Source organism: Amblyomma americanum, chromosome 1 (assembly GCF_052857255.1).
Source record: "Amblyomma americanum isolate KBUSLIRL-KWMA chromosome 1, ASM5285725v1, whole genome shotgun sequence".
NCBI classification, from domain to species: domain Eukaryota; kingdom Metazoa; phylum Arthropoda; class Arachnida; order Ixodida; family Ixodidae; genus Amblyomma; species Amblyomma americanum.
In genome coordinates this window covers 72,298,961-72,317,199 of record NC_135497.1, presented here as the reverse complement: position 1 = coordinate 72,317,199, position 18,239 = coordinate 72,298,961, and the positions used below count along the sequence as shown (strand labels likewise).

General features: G+C 45.4%; 1 protein-coding gene across 6 annotated transcripts in view; it reads left to right on the top strand.

The window, feature by feature from the left end:
• Sil1 (Sil1 nucleotide exchange factor) overlaps window positions 1–15,049 on the top strand; it is a 31,707-nt gene extending 16,658 nt beyond the window's left edge. For 5 of the 6 annotated variants that reach the window (XM_077645868.1, XM_077645866.1, XM_077645867.1 and 2 more), the window contains exons 6-8: window positions 3,464–3,728; window positions 10,569–10,606; window positions 14,648–15,049. In XM_077645868.1, coding sequence (XP_077501994.1) covers window positions 3,464–3,728; window positions 10,569–10,606; window positions 14,648–14,951 — 607 coding nt within the window. In that variant the 3' untranslated portion in view covers window positions 14,952–15,049. Of the gene's footprint in view, window positions 1–3,463; window positions 3,729–10,568; window positions 10,607–11,231; window positions 11,386–14,647 lie in introns of those variants that run through there. The other variant, XM_077645871.1, reaches the window with a different exon arrangement.
• The last annotated feature ends 3,190 nt before the right edge of the window (window positions 15,050–18,239 follow it).

Sequence of the window (18,239 nt, the reverse complement as noted above, 5' to 3'; positions counted from 1 at the left end):
TGGCTTTTAGGATTTAAAAAGAGCAAAACCACGTGTTTCATGGCTATCATATCGTGTCTGCAGATCATGTTCTTGTGTGGTACTGGGGACTTGTTTATTGCTGTAACAGGTTATTAATTGCCAGTCCTTGATTGCTTCCCTTAGTGGAATGATGCAAAGTATGAGTGGAGGAAAAATTTAGAGTGCTGCCATTTATGTGGAACACTTCAGTGATGCCGTGACAAAACTAAATTCTTGTTTTGTTCAAGTGGTACAGTTGAACCTCGTTATAACGAAGTTGAAGGGGCCCGGTGATTACTTTATTATGGCCATAGCTTCGTTATAGCAGTGTTGGCGAAGCTTCCAAGGTGAATCGTCATTCCTTCGTTATATATTCATTATTTCGTTATAAACCGTTTCGTTAGAACGAGGTTCGACTGTACTACTCATGATGGACTAGGCAGACATGGTAGACAAAACTTCATTTCTGGTGGCCTTGAGTTGCTGTGGTGCTCTTTACCTTGTGAGGATCTGTAGACCTCCATTTCCCTGTTTGCATGTGGCTAGGCCTAGTCGCGCCAACTTGGCAACAGGGGGCCACGATTTTGGTCAGGAGATGTTATACGCCGGCTTAGCTTGCTTCCGCGACTCGCCCATGATCCGTCACAGTGTTTTCCTCCGCACACCACCTGTGGGGAAGTAAGCTTACCCTTTAGGCCTAGCTAGCTGGGTGCAGGCCTAGTGTCGACCAAACCCCCACAACCTTTGAAACTATAAATTAACAGGTGGTTTGATGCACTTTGTCAAATTGATGGAGTGTCTTGAAGCAGGAAAGTGCAAAAAGAAATGGCGTTATAAAATAATTGAAAGTTACGCCTGGCTGTTCTTCTCGAAACACAGCCGTTGTGTTGGGCCCACAGGGCCCATTTGAAGTTACTACATTATATTTTGGTCTCTGAGAGTGGCTGTTTCATGCAGGCATCTTTCTGAGTATGCAAACAAAATCAGTGAGTGAAATGAATATAAGTGCCCGCATTCTTATGGAATAAGCCATGTCACATGTAATCATTATAATTTGTTGTGTAGAAGGCTCACACTTCAAATGCTGATAAAAAGCTCAGTTTTCCTGTGCTGCCTTGGATTTGACCATTTGCAGCTTATAAATTGCTTTGTCTGTACTTATTTTGATAAGATAGTTATGACCATTAAGGCTTGTTGTATTAGGGGAATCCCTCAAGGTAGAGTGACTTTGTAGTGAGGCAGTGAGTACTTATTAGCATACAGACAAGCACAGCCTTACAGCTGCAAAGCAAAGCTATACAGCTTTCACAGAAGCTTTGCCCGGGACCACTGCCTGTCTGTATGGCTGCGCAGTGTGGCTGCGCAGTATGGCTGCGCTTGGCTGGGCGCTAATGAGTACTCCCTTAAACTTATGGAAATGTGTAGATGCATTAATTTACACTGTCCAGATCAGTGCCATATTATTTGTTCACTCATTTCTTTAGCTTTCCCGTGCCAGATGTTTGCGTGATTTGAGTGGCTCACACTATTAACTCTATTGACTTATGTACAAAAATGTACGCAAGTCAATGACACCGTACACTCGTTAATTAGGAGTGAAATAGTGCGTGCACCGGCTAATTCAGACTGAAGACATGCCAGGAACAGCGCTGAAGTCATTTTTCGAGACACACATCGCCACTGTCATCTGGAAACCAGTGCGGACCGGAACCTACCCTTCATTCCGAAACTGAAAACATACGAGGGGCGGGCAGCGCTGCTACAGTAAAACCTTGTTCATTTGGCCCCCGTTAATTCAGAAATTTGGACTGCCACCGGAGTCCCGCCATGCAACGTCCATGCAAGTCTATGGCGTCAGAAGCTCGTTATTTGGACGCCACGGGGCTCGCATCGGTCAGTTCGGACGGGCCCCCGAAGGGGCACCGTGTCGAGATACAACCCACTCGAAAGGCGATCGTCCAGATATTCGTCCACAGGCTTGAATTCCATATTACATTTTCTCCCATGCCCCTCGATCTGTGAGCAAAGGCAGGCGTGTTGACGGTTGGCAGGTTCCTGTCGATAGGCCGAGAGAGAGTCCGGCCACATAGTTTCGTTTTTGGAGCTTCGTCGCCAGTCCTCGTCAGCCCGTAGCAATGGCAGCTATCGGTTGCTAATATCAGCAAGCCAGCCGAGCCGCACAGCATTTGGTACAACTGTTGCCTTGTTGCTGATATCTTTTTTTTTTGCTTGTGCGTTTTTCGAAAGTGTCTTGCTACTCCAGTGCCAGTGCGCGCTTCCCTCGCTTCCATCCATGTGGTTATTTCCATTCTTCCAGTGCGTCAAAACTCCACACACAGCACGTGCTGTTCGCAGCTTGTGCAGTGTAGCCTCCTTACATGCGACATCACATGCAAAGAAGCTCCAGCGCTACCGTTTTGGACACTGAAAGCCGTGAAGAGCCTTACCACTGTGGAGCAGATCTGATTCCGCCACTCCCAGTAGTGTGCACGAATTAAAGCATTTGATAGAACTGTGAGAAATCGCTCTTGTCGCACAATTTTCATCTTAAAAGGAGAGAACAATTTCCCAGGTTCCCACAAAATAAATTTCGCTTTCATGTGAATGATTTTTGGCAGTTTTGGATAGCCATTTGATAATTTAACATTCTGATAATTCGAACGTTTTTTTTTTTTTTCACTTCCTTCAAGTCCGAATTAACGAGGCTTTACTGCACTTTCCTGTTAAGGTCCCTTAAAAGGCTTTTTGAATTTTCCAAACAAGGTTACATGTTTGAGGAACACGGGAGAAAAAGCCACACTAGAGTGGCTTAACAGGGTTCTCATTTTCTTTGTGTGCGTGGCAGGCAAGTGTAGGAAATACAGTGTGTAGTACATTACAGTCGAACCTCGTTATAGCAAACAGGTAAAACAAAATATTTCAATATAGCCAAAATTTATAGTATAAAAGTTTGTCAAAAATGTCAGAAAGCACTGCAGTTTAGTCACTGAAGGGACAGCAACTCAGGCGATCCTTAACCCTTTAACCACCAAGCCTGAGCTGTACTAGTCATGGAAGATCGTACCAACATTGCCAATGACGAATCACATTCGTCCAGCCCGATGTTGCGCTGCTCCCACCACCAAAGACGAGTTAATGTCGGCAATTGCGTTGGTTGCAACTTTCAGTGCTAGAGGGTGGTAGTTGTTGTAGTAATGGTTGCCAGGTGGTTCGTGCATTGTCAGGTGGTGCCCACATGCAGTGCGACACAGTTCGAAACTTGGAGGAAGGGTAGCTACATTTGTCCCTGATAGTACTCCAGAGAAAAAGGTTCCAAATACTTTTAAAAGAACAGGCAGGTATGTTTTGTTCTTGTAGTGATCATGAGACATTGAATCTTCAGCAGATCCGCATTCAGTGTTGGTGCTGATCCTGAAGTGTAGACACTCCATTTATTCAAAAACCTGTCCATAATGGTGCTCAGGAACCCAAAGGTGCAGAAGACTGTTCTTGGTCATGGACTTTTGCCACAGCTGCTGCGCCTTGTAGCTTGGGACCCATCAACACGAGTGCGGCTACGATGCCTGTTTGCACTGTCCTGTCTGGTGCGCCAACTCCCCGAGGCCCAGGAGGCACTTCTGCACCATGGTGGCCTGACTGTGCTGGCAGGCCTTTTCACTTGGTCAAGCGGCTCAGACAAGTTGCAGCTGAAGGCAGTTACACTTCTGCATGACCTCATTGTTGAGCAGGTGAGAACGCTGACTAGGTTGCTCTGTGCTGGCAGTGGCCAGGCTCGAGATCAGTGCACTCTGGACACTTCAGACATATGTCATTGCAGGCAGCCTTGTGCACAGTCCTGCAAAACTTGAGTTTGTCACAGGCCCAGCTTGTACCAACTTGTCTGCGTCATGGAACAGTACTAAAATGAAAATCCCTGACAATTTCAACATGACAGATTGGTGAGGGCCACTTGTGTGCTGGCAGTATCTCATGGCTAGAGAGCAGCCGCTGCGGTGGCTCAGTGGTTATGGCGCTCGGCTGCTGGCCCGAAAGACGTGGGTCCGATCCCGGCCGCGGCGGTCAAATTTCGATGGAGGCAAAATTCTATAGGCCCGTGTGCTGTGCTATGTCAGTGCACGTTAAAGGGATCATGCAATAAATTAATTGACTTAATGTAAACCAGATGAGATAGGCATTTCATCACTCGTCACCCCAAAGCAAGAATTTTTAAGCTAGCATCAATAACACTGAAGATATACACGATTAAAAATTACGCTCCTCCTCTCCCCCCTCGACTCGTACACGTGGGGCACCAGACAAAAATAAAGCAAAAATCTCTGGGACTGGGCCCCGCTCATGAATACGTCATCCGCTGACATTCCTTTTGCAACTTCCGGTTGTCGCTACTAGCACCCCAGCAGCAGCGTCGGCGGCGGGATTGCGGCGCGCGTCGGGTTTCTTTGCTTGTCGTCTGTTGTAGTTAGCAGTAATGGGCCCGGACCTCGAGGCGTGACTGCTCTTACGGCCGTGATGGGCATCGAGCCCTATGCGTTCACGCCGTACCAACTGAACGCCAGCGACGACAGAAGCGACTCGGCAAGCCACTGCGAGTGAGGAAAATTGAAAGCATATGCGCGAAGGCAGTGCCCTGGCTCGCGCTTGCCCAAGAGGGTCGCGCGGCGGCACGAGCAGACAATTCTCACGGCTACCGGAAGTGTGCCCGTGACATCGTGGCTGCCGTGGCTCCAGCGAATGAGAGCGTGTGGTGGCCTGGCAACGTCATGGGTACAGTGACGTCTTTTTCACGATTTTAGTTTCAGAATCGGTCACTACGAGCACACCAATCGGCCCGCGAATTTTAAAAAACACGGTTTTTAGAAATTCGTAGTAAATTGCCGGCTCAGTTCCGAAGACTCATACTTGGTGTGAATGCTTCTTAGCATCATTTCTAAGCATTGAAAACATTTACAAGCGACTTTTTATTCATAGCATAGTCCCTTTAAAGAACCCCAGGTGGTCGAAATTTCCGGAGCCCTTCACTACGGCGTCCCTCATAGACCGAGTTGCTTTGGGACGTTAAACATCCATAATCCATAAACAAAACCATGGCTAGAGAGCGCTGACATCACACATGGACTTCTTGTTTTTTGGCCCTAATTCTTACCGTGAGGCATTTAATTAATATTTTCAAGAACATGCGGAAGTACCGTAATATGAGTGCTATGGTCACTTTTTCAATTGTACCCACAGCAAGGGGCAGCGTGGGAAGCCAGCATTCTACCCCTGCTGCTGCTATCTTTGCATGAATCTCCATTGCTACTTTTTTACTGCATCTACTGTGGTGGCTTTGTGGCTTTGGCGTTCAGCTCTTGCGCCTAAGTTAGCAGGATCATATCCTGGGTCCGCATTCCAAGTTTATGTCATAATAAAAAGTGTCGTAATCTGCTGCAGCGATACCTGATTGGTCAAAGCACTGGAAGCAGATGGGATGGTTCAGATGCAGCGAAAAGGGTCAAAGAAACCGGACAGTGACGTCAAGCAAGTAGCAGATGCTCCTCTAGCAGCAGATGCTCAAGGACAGCCAACATGGCAGTGCACTCTAAAGCAGAGCCTCTCGCCTCGAAGTGAACTCGTCGCTGTTACTGCGTTTTTTGGCACGTGAACTGACTATAAACTGGGTGCGGGGCTTTCGCTTCGTCTTATCTTGCCTATAGTAAATTGGATAGACGATAAATTTGGCCTGTTTTTTATTTTGTTGGATGATTTGGTAGCTTCTAGGCGTCAGGAGCACTGGTTTGTTGTATAAATTGTTGTCTTCATTCAAACTGGATGGCGCCACTATCACCGGAGTTATCTCATCTGCGTACGTTGAATGATGTAACATAAAGCATTATGTCCCACAAAATGCTTGCGTTTACTGCGCACAAATATGCATTTTCTATTCTAGAGCTTTCTATTAGCTGTTGAAGCGTCCTGCGTCATGATTGTATGTAATGTCCGCCAGCGTGAAACCGCTCATGTGCACGGATGGTCAGTCACCAGCAACGCGCTACTACACCGACATGTTTGACATGCCAGAGGTGGTTTTTCAGCGTCCCTTGCGGTTCCCGATAGCTGCGGTGGTGTGGCTCTGCATTGCGCTTGCGAGTTAGCTTTCAGGCATCAGTGTGGGCATGTGTGTGCTTCGTACCGTGGCGAAAAATGAAAACTTCATCTGCGAAGTCTCCCAACGCATATATGAAGAGAAACACAGCAATAAGATTTTTTTAGCTCATCTCTTTTATTTATTTGCTGCAGAAAAATGAAAAACCTAACAGCGGCATCTCGCGGTGCTTTCAGTGCCTGCATAAAAGGTATAACAACGTAAATTATTTTCTGCACAACCGTTTGATCACAGCAGCAACTTACATTCAGCAATGTTGCAGACAGCAAGTTGTCGCAGCATCTTGATGGTTCAGCACGGCACTGAGCGTGCATTGTGCAGCGAGTGCATGCCACAAATTTTCCTCTCCGTTCCCTTTTACCCTCAAGATAAATTTAAAACGCCGTGTTGTGCGAATAAGCTAGCTGCCTTTTATTTACCACCGGCTATTGACGGCTGTGGAGCTGCCTTCTGTCACTGCAAAGTCATGCGTAGTTGCGTACAGTATTTCCTTCTTTAAATACACCACTGGCCTTTACGGTGCAGAAAAGAGTATCTGAACTATTGTTTCTATTTATTGAAGTCCACTGTGTAAACAAGACAGCTTTTCATTGCCCCCCCTTTTTTTGGTGCTGCCGTGGTGGCTCAGTGGTTATGGCACTCGGCTGCTGAACCGAAGGACTCAGGTTCTATCCCGGTCGTGGTGGTTGAATTTTGATGGAGGCGAAATTCTAGAGGCCCGTGCACTGTGCGATGTCAGTGCACGTGAAAGAACCCCAGGTGGTCGAAATTTCCGGAGCCCTTCACTACGGCATCCCTCATAGCCTGTGTCGCTTTGGGATGTTAAACCCCCCTAAATCAAATCAACTCAAATCATGACGCTTTTACATTGGAATCCGATGCGCAGCTAAACTTGTAGTTGAATTTTTTTCTCTCGCGTTGGTTGCGTTCCATTTCTTGCCAAACAGCAATAGCGCCGTTGGACGTTTCACTGCAGCAACTCCAACGCAGTGACATCCTGTCGCCGCTCACAGTCGCAAGTGAACTGACATACGTTACTGGCGTTTCATCTAATCGGGTGTGGCCGCTGCAGCAGATTATGACGCTTTTTATTGTGACACAAACTCGGAATATGGACACTGGCTGTAGTTGCATTTTGATGGCAGCAAAACACAAAAGCATCTGTGTGCTATGCAATGTTGGCCACATTAAACCCCAGGTGGTCGAAATTAATCCTGAGCCTGCCACAATGGTGTCTCTTATAGCCCACTTGCAGTTTTAGGACGTTACACCCTGCATGCCATTCCCTGCTGTATCTTTATTATGTATGCTGCTTCTTGTGCCACTGGGGCATTTTCACTCCTGCACTCCCTTGCTTTGTGATCTACATAGACTGCATTTGTGTGAACTGTGTTTTCTGTGTTGAGCAGTTGCACTTCATAAGGGCCGAAACATTTTTCGCTCTTCTATTGCCTTTGGTCTTGCAGTTGCCATTGTGACTGTTCTCTATGCCAGACCGCTCCAGTATATACAATTAAATTATTGTTTAGTACTTGAGCTTCTGTGCATTGCAACTTGAGGTGACATGTGGTTAAGGGGACAGGGTAAACCCTATCCTTCCCATTCATTTTAGGGCATGTTTTGGTAACTTGACATTCTGCATATATGGGAATTAACCCCACTACGCTATCGCGTCATACCCTTAAGGCGCAGGCTAAGTGTTCCCTACAGTTTTTCAATAGACATGGCCTCTATAGTCATTATTCAATTCGTCTTTGTGTTTCTTTACCAGTCGTTTGGTTTTTGAGGCTTTTTTTTTTTACTTATTGTGCTACACAGCCAGCAGAGGAAACTTCATGCCTGTCAACTTATCTCAGCAGCTACCTGTTTGTATCCTTTTTATCGTAGCTTTATGCTCTTTCGACTAAACCTAAAACTTGAACGCTCATTTTTTATGAAATTTTTTTTCTCGGAGACTATTGGCATTGTTTTTATCTATAAAATGAAAACAGATTATTGTACATGCCTAAATTTGGTTCAGTATGGTCCCTCATTCTCATATAAAGTACAGGCAAAGAACTGGCCTTCTGCCTCGTATTGTTTTGAAGATAGTGTTACCATTGTAACAAAAAATCTGGTTTAAAATAAGTGAGTTTAAAGTAAAAATTAACTATATTAGAAGCTTTCGCTTTGGCAACATTTACTGACCGATTTATTAACTGGGCAGCAATAAAGGCCTCGTTATCCAGAAAATCCGATGTCGGCATTGTGACCGGTTTTAAAACCACGAGCATGACTCTGGCAGATGGTGTCCAGAGCAACCTGGGAGGCAGGTGGGCCACATAGGTCATGTAACCTTGCGGCGTCATCACAACCTGCCCACCGGATAGTGAGCAAACTGCCCACCGTGGCATGTGGTAGTTAAATTAATGTTTGGTGATTCGGGAAGGGCAACCTGGGCTTCAGAAGGCCCACCACTATGAACACCTGCCATTGCATCGTTCAACTGCTGCACCACTATGCCCGGAGGGGTATGAGGACTCCCAGGGATTTGTGAATGTAAAGTAGAGGATGACATTCTGCATATATGGAAATTAACCCACGACGCAATATGCGTCATATCCTTAAGGCGGAGGTTAAGTGTCCCCTCCAATTTTTCAGTAGGCATAACCTCCATAGTCATTGTTCATTTTGTCTTTGTGTGTCTTTACCAGTCGTTTGGTTTTTGAGGCTTTTTTCTTACTTATTGTGCTACTCGGCCAGCAGAGGAAACTTCATGCCTGTCAACTTATCTCAGTTGGGGGAGAGTATTACAACTTCAGGTTAGCCCAAGCGCCTCTAGAACCTTGGCTGTTGCTATGTTACCGCCGTTGAATACTATGAAAGCATCCACTGTTGACATCTTTAGTGCCTCTGGTACTAGAGAGGCATTTTTTTTTATCTTGCTCCCAAATGATTCTAATGAATGATTAGAATGTTATAATAGAGCTAAGAGCTCCTAGATTGTTCCTAAATATGTTTTTATTTCAATTGTAATAAAAGACATTCAGTTCCGGTCACGAAATTGTTTCATATGGCTGGTAAGACATTGCCTCCACAAAAAAGGTGGCGCAGCTGTTCATTTCCTCCTTTTTAAAGCTATTCTTCAAAGGGAAATATGCAGTGTAGGAAGAAGTGCGATACTGTAAAAGATGTAGGAAAGTATGTCCTGTTAGTAATGAAACAAAAGTAAAAATCATTTTTTTTATTTTTTTCTTACCCTGTTCCATTAAGGCATGCAGTGGTAGTTGTTGTAACAGTTAAATTTTAGCTTTTTTGATAGATCACATTACAGTTTAATAAGTGTGTTTGAAACTTTATTACTAGTTCTGTGCAGTGGGCTACCCAGTTAGTATGCAGTGAGCCATATGTACAAATCACATGACTGCTAAAATCATGTGATAAGTGCTGGAGGGCACTGATGTCTAGCAAGAGTTGCTTGGCTAAGGCACGGCATTTCTGCAAGGTGTTATGATCTTTTTTTTTTTTTAAATGGAAGGAAATGCTTGGCCTCTGGATTCATTGAGCATTCATTCAGGCTTTCTTGCTTCATGTTAAACACGTACTGGCAGTCGGGGCTATGTGTTTTAAAGTTTTTGGTTTTCTTAGCTCGTTCCTCAGTTTTTTGCTGTCATCGGCATCTGCAATGCAGACCTTGCCAGCACGCAAAGATTCTGCACACCAGTAACATCATGGCGCGTTTATCTTTCGAAGGACGCTCCGGTGGAAGTGGTTTGCTTGGCTAACTTGGCAGGGCACAAAAGCACTGTGCACCTTGACGTGAGTGCTGGCGTCAGTGGCTTGCTCGGCGCCTGGCTATGCTAATGTATGCCTAAAAAACCGTTGAGCACTCAAGCATTGATGAGGATTGTAGTATGCAGGAGGTGCGGGGTTCGAGCCCCAATTCCTCAGGTACTGATTGGTTTCCAGTGGGTACATACGGGCAGAACTGCTGGAGCTTTCTCAAGAGGTAAACACACCCAGCGTTGTGTACAGCATCCACACCCTGGCGGCTACCCATAGCCACGATGTGATTCTTTTACCACCGTACCACTGCGAGTTCAATCCCATTGAACTTGTCTGGAGCCAGGTACTTTCCCCTAGCCTGGTGCTTAGCTTCTTTGGGGTGAAGTGCTGAATAAATGGGTCTTTGACTCCACCTTGTGTGTAGACCAAATACCTTGTGCCATGGAGCTCTTTGGCCAAAGCCGGCCTTGCGCCATTAAAATTAATCATTATTATTATTATCTTGCGGTGTCGTGCCTCTGCAAACTTGACAATGAAACCAGCATCGCTGTCTGAAACCACAACCCAGACGAGTACTGATTTAACTGCAGTTTTTATGCATTTGTATTGCGTTTATATTTTGAAAGTGGTCTGTATTGACTCTCTTTTTGCTCTTTTGCAGCGCTTGAGGCATGAAGCTGGCCAGCCAACATACTCCGAGTGAGTTTTCTTTCACTTTTGATTGAGTCTGTGTAACTTCAACGCTGTACACAAAATAATAACTGGTAGGTTTGGTGTATATAGGCTGCCTCGTGTATAAATTATCAGCCAAGGTTTAAAAGGGCAAAATTTCATTTTTTGAAAATGAAACTGAAGTACTATTTTTGGCAGTGATTTTGTCCACCTCGGAGTATTTTTATTTCATTATTGAACATCAGGTTCACATTGGCTAAATAGTTTCTAGCCGCTGGAAATACATGAAAATTTTTGATTACAGACTCATTGATTGTCAAGAGAAGCATGAAACTGAGTAATTTCCAAACAAGACAGCTTTATCCTGAGCATTTCTTTCTTCTTTACATTGAACCAGCCAGACAAAATGCCAGTGGCACCTAAAATCAGCTACTTGTACCGTATTTACACAATTGTAAGTCGACCTATTTTTCAAAATTTGAAAATCCGAAGTGGGGGGTCGACTTAAAATCGAAACCAAAGCATGGCACCATAAATAAAGGTGAGACAAACGAGATGTGAGGCATGCTACAGCGTGGTTGCATTTTTGCTACGCGGTTCCGTCGCATGGCTCTTGGTGCTGGCCTTGAGCAGCTGCTATGTCAACACGCAGAACCGGCATCCCCACCCTGCTTGCGGCGGCCGATGGTGGCTGTCCGTAAGCATCAAACTGGCACCAGCCCACTCCCCACACGTGGCCGCAGTTTGCGGCTGCTGATAAGCGGCGGCGGCGGCGGTGGCCCGACAATGCCTTCATAATAATAGGTGTCGTCCAAGTTTTTTTTTGTTTACTTCCAACCGCGCACTCGGTGCTCGAGGGAGCGTCGATACTTGATAGAAGGGCCGCTGTTCCTATTGCAGCGGCACCACCACTCGGAACAGGAGCGGCGTCGGGGAGTGTTGGTAGCAGACGGAAGAGCCGACGCCGCTCACGCGTAGTTTCTCTTTGGCTCTGACGCATTTCACTACTGCCAGCCGCATTTCACAAGTTTTTAAGGGTCCGGCAAGCGACTGGCGCTCGTTCACGGCTACATTCAAAATGGCTGTCATTCTTTACGCCGAAGAAACGAACAACTTCGCGCGGGTTGGCAAGTTCGACACTCGCAATGGGTGATACAGGTGTGGCAGCTGCAGCGAGGCAAAATTTTAAGCTGTTCCGCGCGATGTCGTGATGTGGCTGTTTGCGAAGTGCGGGATTTCGCTGCACGACGATGGTAGAATGACAAGCTGTGGGACCGCAGCAGCGACCACGTTGGCAGCGCTAGTGAAGACGATGGCACAAATGTGGACGAGCAGTCCAGTGACTAATACATTTTCGTTTTGGAATGTGCCCATGGGTGCACCCACAGGCAGCAGCCAATAGTGGCTGGCAATAAGCGGAGGCTGTAGGATAGTGCTGTCGCGTTCTATTATTAAAGGCCAAGTGTAAACAACCTCCAAGTTTGTTTGTTTTTTTTTTGTTTCAGAAATGTGATGTGGGGGGGGGGGGGGGGTCGACTTATATTCGAGTCGACTTACAATCGTGTAAATACGTTATGTCCTGGTAACAACTGTGCTGTGTCAGGTTGGAGCGCCATGGCTGCAGCTAGTAAATGTGCACTGCCTGGCATTAAATGTTCAAAGTTGAGAACGCTCAGGGAAAAAGGGTTATTTGTTTTCACGCACATTGTTTTGATAATTTTTTTCATGCTTTAAACAAAGCTACCATCAGAAAATATACATGTATGCCAACGCTTAAAAAATTAAATAACCTTAACCAATACCTAGTTAATTCAAGAGTAAAATTAGTACTGAGCTGCCAGCATTATGTTTTAAGTTGACTCTTGTAAAGTGTGTCACTTTTTTTTCAAGAACTTTGGTTGTGGTTTTATGGAAAACTCTCTATTTTGAAAACCAAAGCAGCACATACAAAATGGCGACGACAGAGAAAGACAAAAAACGCGCTCACTACTACCAGCTGTTTGTCATTTTGTTTTTTAGTTCTTTAGGCCACGTGGTGTCTGTATTCATTTCCTTTTTCCCATCCGTATATATTTCGTATGGAAATAAACCATGCTTCAGTTTTTAGTAGTCAGCGAGTTTTTGTCTTTCTCTGTCATCATCGTTGTTTTGTTTGCACTGCTTTGGTTTTCCATGATGAACCAACTAGCCCAAATTGCCACTTTTCATCAGTTATTTATTTTTAGCAACGTGCATCCAGGCTACTTGCATATGCAAATAGCCATGGAAAAAAAAAAAAAACTACTGCATTTATATGGGTTTAGGGGCCCTGTTATTCTCGACCCCCCTCTTCTTTCTTATTGACTACCATACTTACAATAAAAGAAGAAGACATACTGTGATTTGAGCACCCACCATGACCTCACATATTTCCTTGTTGCTGTTGGTGTGCCCACTCTGAATAACGCCAAGCATGTGAAGTGAACTTCAATTGCCACTTAGCTCTCGCTACCGCACCATAGGCCATATATGACAAATTTTAAACCTGCCACCAAAAATTCAAGTCAGCGTTCCTGGACAAGCTACGCCATCTGGTTTGCTTCTATAACCCTAACTCATTGGTTTCAGTTTTGTTTTTTATTTCCTAATGTGAGCAGGTGACGTGAAAAATGAAACTTTGACCTGACGTAGTCCACTGGTCGGCGATCATGGCATCCATTATGCCACGCACTCCTCCAAAGCGAGAGGCTACACTGAGCACTTTAGTTGGTTTGATGCAGTCTTTTTTTTTAGAGCAGCGGTGGTGAGTTTAGACAACAATATGGAATGATCAGATTTCAGATTCGTTTGCGAGACGTCTTGCATTTTTTTTGTGAAAACGGGTTGAATTTCACACGGCAATGTGCGCAGCCGGGCCTAACGTCAACAAGATGCCAACTATGCCTACAGAAAAACCTCCCACATGCCAACAGAAAAGCCTGACTGCCATCTTGTGATAGCAGTGACGCTGGAGCTGGTTGTAGCATGATTTTGGTTTTGAAATCCACTGCAACGCGCATGCCGTTTCGAGGCTCGGCTTTCATTAAAAACAAAAGCGCGTGTTAGAATCGGGGCAAATACAATAGTAGTGAAAGTTCAGTGCCGCCATGGTATCCATCCAGGCACATATCCAAGGCCCCACCCCTCTCTCGAAATCGCGCTCCCCCCCCTCCCTGGGCATAGCCTTATACAACTGCCTCGGGCCCGTCCTGAAAAAAAATTTCTGGCTACTTGCCTGTATCCATAACTGTTATCAGGTTTCCATTTTTGGTTTTTCTTTGGCTTCCCTTTCCCAGTACAGGCAGAAGCGGCACTGCAAATGCTTAAGAGCTTTCACAGAGAGCAAGGTTCAAAGCAGTTTCTCAAGTATGCAAACCTCTCAAGTATGGATGGCACCATTCAGAAAAAAAAAAAAATGGCTGTGAGAGCTAAAACAAACAATTGTAAAATTTTTCACACAGCTGGAAGTATGGCTATTTCTATTATTTCACATGTGGAAGAGTGACTGCACAATTGAAAAATTTTTGCCTTCTTTATACGCTTTTGCTCATAATAAACAAACTCCTGATAAACAGAACATATTTTCCTAGTCCCTTGAGGTTCCGTTCCTTGAGAGTCCACTATCTCCACTTCACGTCCTCAAGCAACTGCTTTCTCTAGTGGCACAGCAGTGATATCCCCAACTTTAAGGCACCATTCAGGTGGCGTATTCATAGACAGATTGTGGTCCCAGCATGTAATCTTTATTCCTTTTTGCTTGCTCTTGTGTATGAGCTGAGAGAGGAAAGAGAGAGGTTAGTTTTTATTGTGGATATCTCTGGTTTTGCCTGAACTAGAATGAAAATTTTTGTGGACGGATGATGGGTGATTCAAAATATTAAATATTTCGCTTTTCTTACTGTTGGTGAAAACTATTTCAGGGCCCTTCAAAGGAGTTTTTCTGTAACTCTGTGCAGTTGTCACCTTCGCAAAGCACTGTCACTGTGTTGCTGTGTATTCCAGGAGGCAGCAGCAGTTATAGCCATCTGATAAACTGTCTCTGTCTCGTAGGTTGACGCAGAGCATCCAGCTGCACGGCTTCTGCACCCTGGTGCCGAAGCTTCTGCACAGCCCTGATGTGGATGTCCAGGAGAAGGTGGTGCAGGCCATGACTGCCCTTGCCAACACGTGTTTAGGAGAGTTTCAGCAGCATGTGCCATTGCTACAAACACTGCTCAGTAACTATCGGAGGCAGGCAGATCATGAGCATTTGTCCAAAGAGGTGGACCAAGCAGCTGACTACTATGAGGGGCTCCTCCATTCTGTGACACAGCTGTTGGACTCACTGCAGCAGAAGTACAAGGATGAACTCTGACCCACTGTCGTAATGTGGCATTGTGGTGCTGGCTTCAACTGTGATAATAGCTACCTTCAAAGTGTGGTTCTAAGTCAACTAAAGCATTTTTTGCCTAACATGTTGTATGTATTGGTGATTGAGTGACTGCGGGTTCCATCAATAACGTCAACCTTACAATTGCTGTTCATCATTGTGTATTCTGCTCAAGTTTGTGCTTTTGCACTTCTAACTCTGCGCCACTTATAAGCACATTTGTTAGCCACCTTTATCTTCATTTTTTGTTGCAGGCAAAGCAGTTAAATAAAGAGTTTTACATTCTGTATTTACTTTCATATTCAGGGGCTTTTTTTTTTCTGGGGAGTTGTGAAAATTTGCGGGGAAGCGGGCAGTGTTCAATATGTGAAGCGCAAAAAATTTTGAAATGGGGAAAATGTGATAATAAAACCATGGCAGTAGAAAAGAAATTGCATTTTCTATGACTAAAGTTTGAGTTGAAATAAGAAAACGTGTTCACTATCTTTCACTATCTGAACAGTTAGTTGAACTGCACTGTCACGTTTTAAATTGGAACTGTGGAATGAACAGCATGGAATTGAAAATTGCACATCACTTTCTGTCGCAAAGCTGCCGTGGTGGCTGTGTGGTTATCGTGCTCGGCTACTGGCCCAAAAGACGCAGGTTCGATCCCGGCCGTGGCGGTCGAATTTCGATGGAGGCAATATTCTAGAGGTCCATGTACTGTGTGACGTCAGTGCACATTAAAGAACCACAGGTGGTCGAAATTTCTGGAGCCCTTCACTACGGCGTCTCTCATAGCCTGAGTCACTTTGGGATGTTAAACCCCCATAAACCTAAACTTTCTGTCGCTTTTTTTTTTACCTACAAGCACAACATGCGCTTATGGAATTTTTAAGGCTCTCGTGATCGTCCTGCATGATCAGATTGACTGAAAGGAGGAAGCAGCGAGGAGGGAGCAGGCATAATTGCAACACGTATGCACTTCTATGCTGTTTTCGCGGCGGCCACTTTAGTCGTGTACAATCCTTGTCTGTATTGAAATTTACCGACTTCAGCACAACTGGCGACTGAGGTGAACTGATGCTTGAAACTGAACGATTCCTGCCCATGTGCATAGCATGATAAGGCTGCAGCTGTGGCCGAATTGTCCGAGTGATGGAGTACGAAGCTGCTATTTTTTCGACGAATGAAATCCCGCTAGGGGATGAAGTTTTTTTTTTTCTGCTGGATACTGTTGTCATGATGATGATACAATGCTCTAGCTGGCTTCGCTAGGGCTGCTATGGGAGGAACTGGTGCTGACATCAGCATTTGCTGGACAGTGGTGTATATGAAAGTTTCTTACCCCTGGGTCAGCTGCGAATAAGCGGGGAAAAAGCATTTATCCCCTGTATTTCAACCCCACAAGGGAAGCAGAAATTCTGTTTATCAGCTCACTTTTAGGCCCCATTGCAGACACTGCACATCTACTGGCACATACTTTCAGGATTAATCAGGCTCATTACAAACAAAAATACAATCAGTATAGATGTTGACCAACCTTCAACATCATGTTTCTCATAAAGACATTTCCACATGGGGCCAGAATACACAGAACTGTAGTGTTTCAAGGTCACCAGACATCACACTGCAATGAGACATAATTGCACAATGCAAACCGGTACGAAGCAAAGACAAGGACTAACACACAGAGACAGGACTGGCACCAACTACCTGCCTAGTTTACTTTTCGGAAACAGCACAGATAAGCTGCATAGGAGTGCACAAAGGCAGTAGAAAAATGGTTTAGAAGAACTTTTTGTTGGGCTAGATGGTGCATACTGTAACAAAAGAACTGTAGCGTGACCAAGACGAACACGACAGAGGCACACAGGACTAGCGCTAAACTTAGATCTAACTTTATTCACCGGTAGCGCAGCAAATATAAGGAAAAAAAAAAACCCCGATCACGTGCAGACACCAGGTCACATACACCACTATCAACAGAACCATTCAAGATATGCCATCTCCGATTTGTATAAATTCACAGACGTATCGCTAGCACAATATACGCCTCTCTTCCTTATATGAAATGCCTCCAGTAGTTCCCTTGCCCTAGTATCTTTGCTTTTGCCCAAAATCTTTATCTCATGAAACCGTGGTTGACAGTCAGAACACTCAGTGCAGTGCTGAGGAAGATGCGCACCACTTAGGTCTTTCAGTGAGCGCGCATGCTCACCTGCCCTTTCATTTATGCACCGCCCTGTTTGGCCCACATAGAACTTCCCGCATGACAGCGGTATCTGATATACCACCCCGATGCAGCAATCCGTAAACTTCTTTGCATGCCTGACGCGGCAACCACTCTTGTCTTTGCTCGCAATTCGCGCGCAGAGCTGTGCCATCTTGCGTGGGGCCGAGAAGGCAACCAGCACGCCATGTTTGTTAGCCACTTTTTTCAAGTGGTGGGCTACCTTGTGCACATATGGCACAACCTCCGGTTTGACAGCCGTTTCTCTGCTGACACATGGTTGCTGCAACTTGATGGTTTTTATCTTCTGTAAGAGGGCTTCAGCAACCGCTGTGATGACAGTGCCTGGGAACCCTGCCGAAAGTAATCTGTCAACCTGCGTGTTATAGCTCCGTTGCATAGTATGACAGCACGATTTCATGAGAGCCGATTCAAGGCAAAGCTTGGCAATGGCGCGTTTCACTGTTTTCGACTGAGCCGAAGCATACGTAGTAACTGCTTCTGTGCTCGCGGTGCGTATTGCCAACATGCATGATGTACACCCACATTGATGTTTATGTCTAAGAACTGTAAAGAACCCCGCACAGGCAGCTCATGCGTGAACCTCAGTCCCCCTCCCATATCTTTAAAGGTATTTAACACAGTGCTCACAGCATCTGTGTACGTCAACTCATTCTGTTTTTTAAAAACTACCAGGAAGTCGTCAACATACCTAAAAACTTTCAGAACCCCCTTCCCCGTTAAACTTAGTTCAAGGGCGCGGTCAATAGATGTTAGAAAAATGTTAGTAAGTGCAGGCGCTACGCAGGATCTGTCTCATTATCTTTGGCCACCTGAACGGCGCCGTAAGGGAAGGGATAAAGGAGGGAGTGAAAGAAGAAAGGAAGAATAGGTGCCGTAGTGGAGGGCTCCGGAATAATTTTGACCACCTGGGGATCTTTAACGTGCACTGACATCGCACAGCACACGGGCACCTTAGCGTTTTTCCTCCATAAAAACGCAGCCGCCGCGGTCGGGTTCGAACCCGGGAACTCCGGATCAGTAGTCGAGCGCCCTAA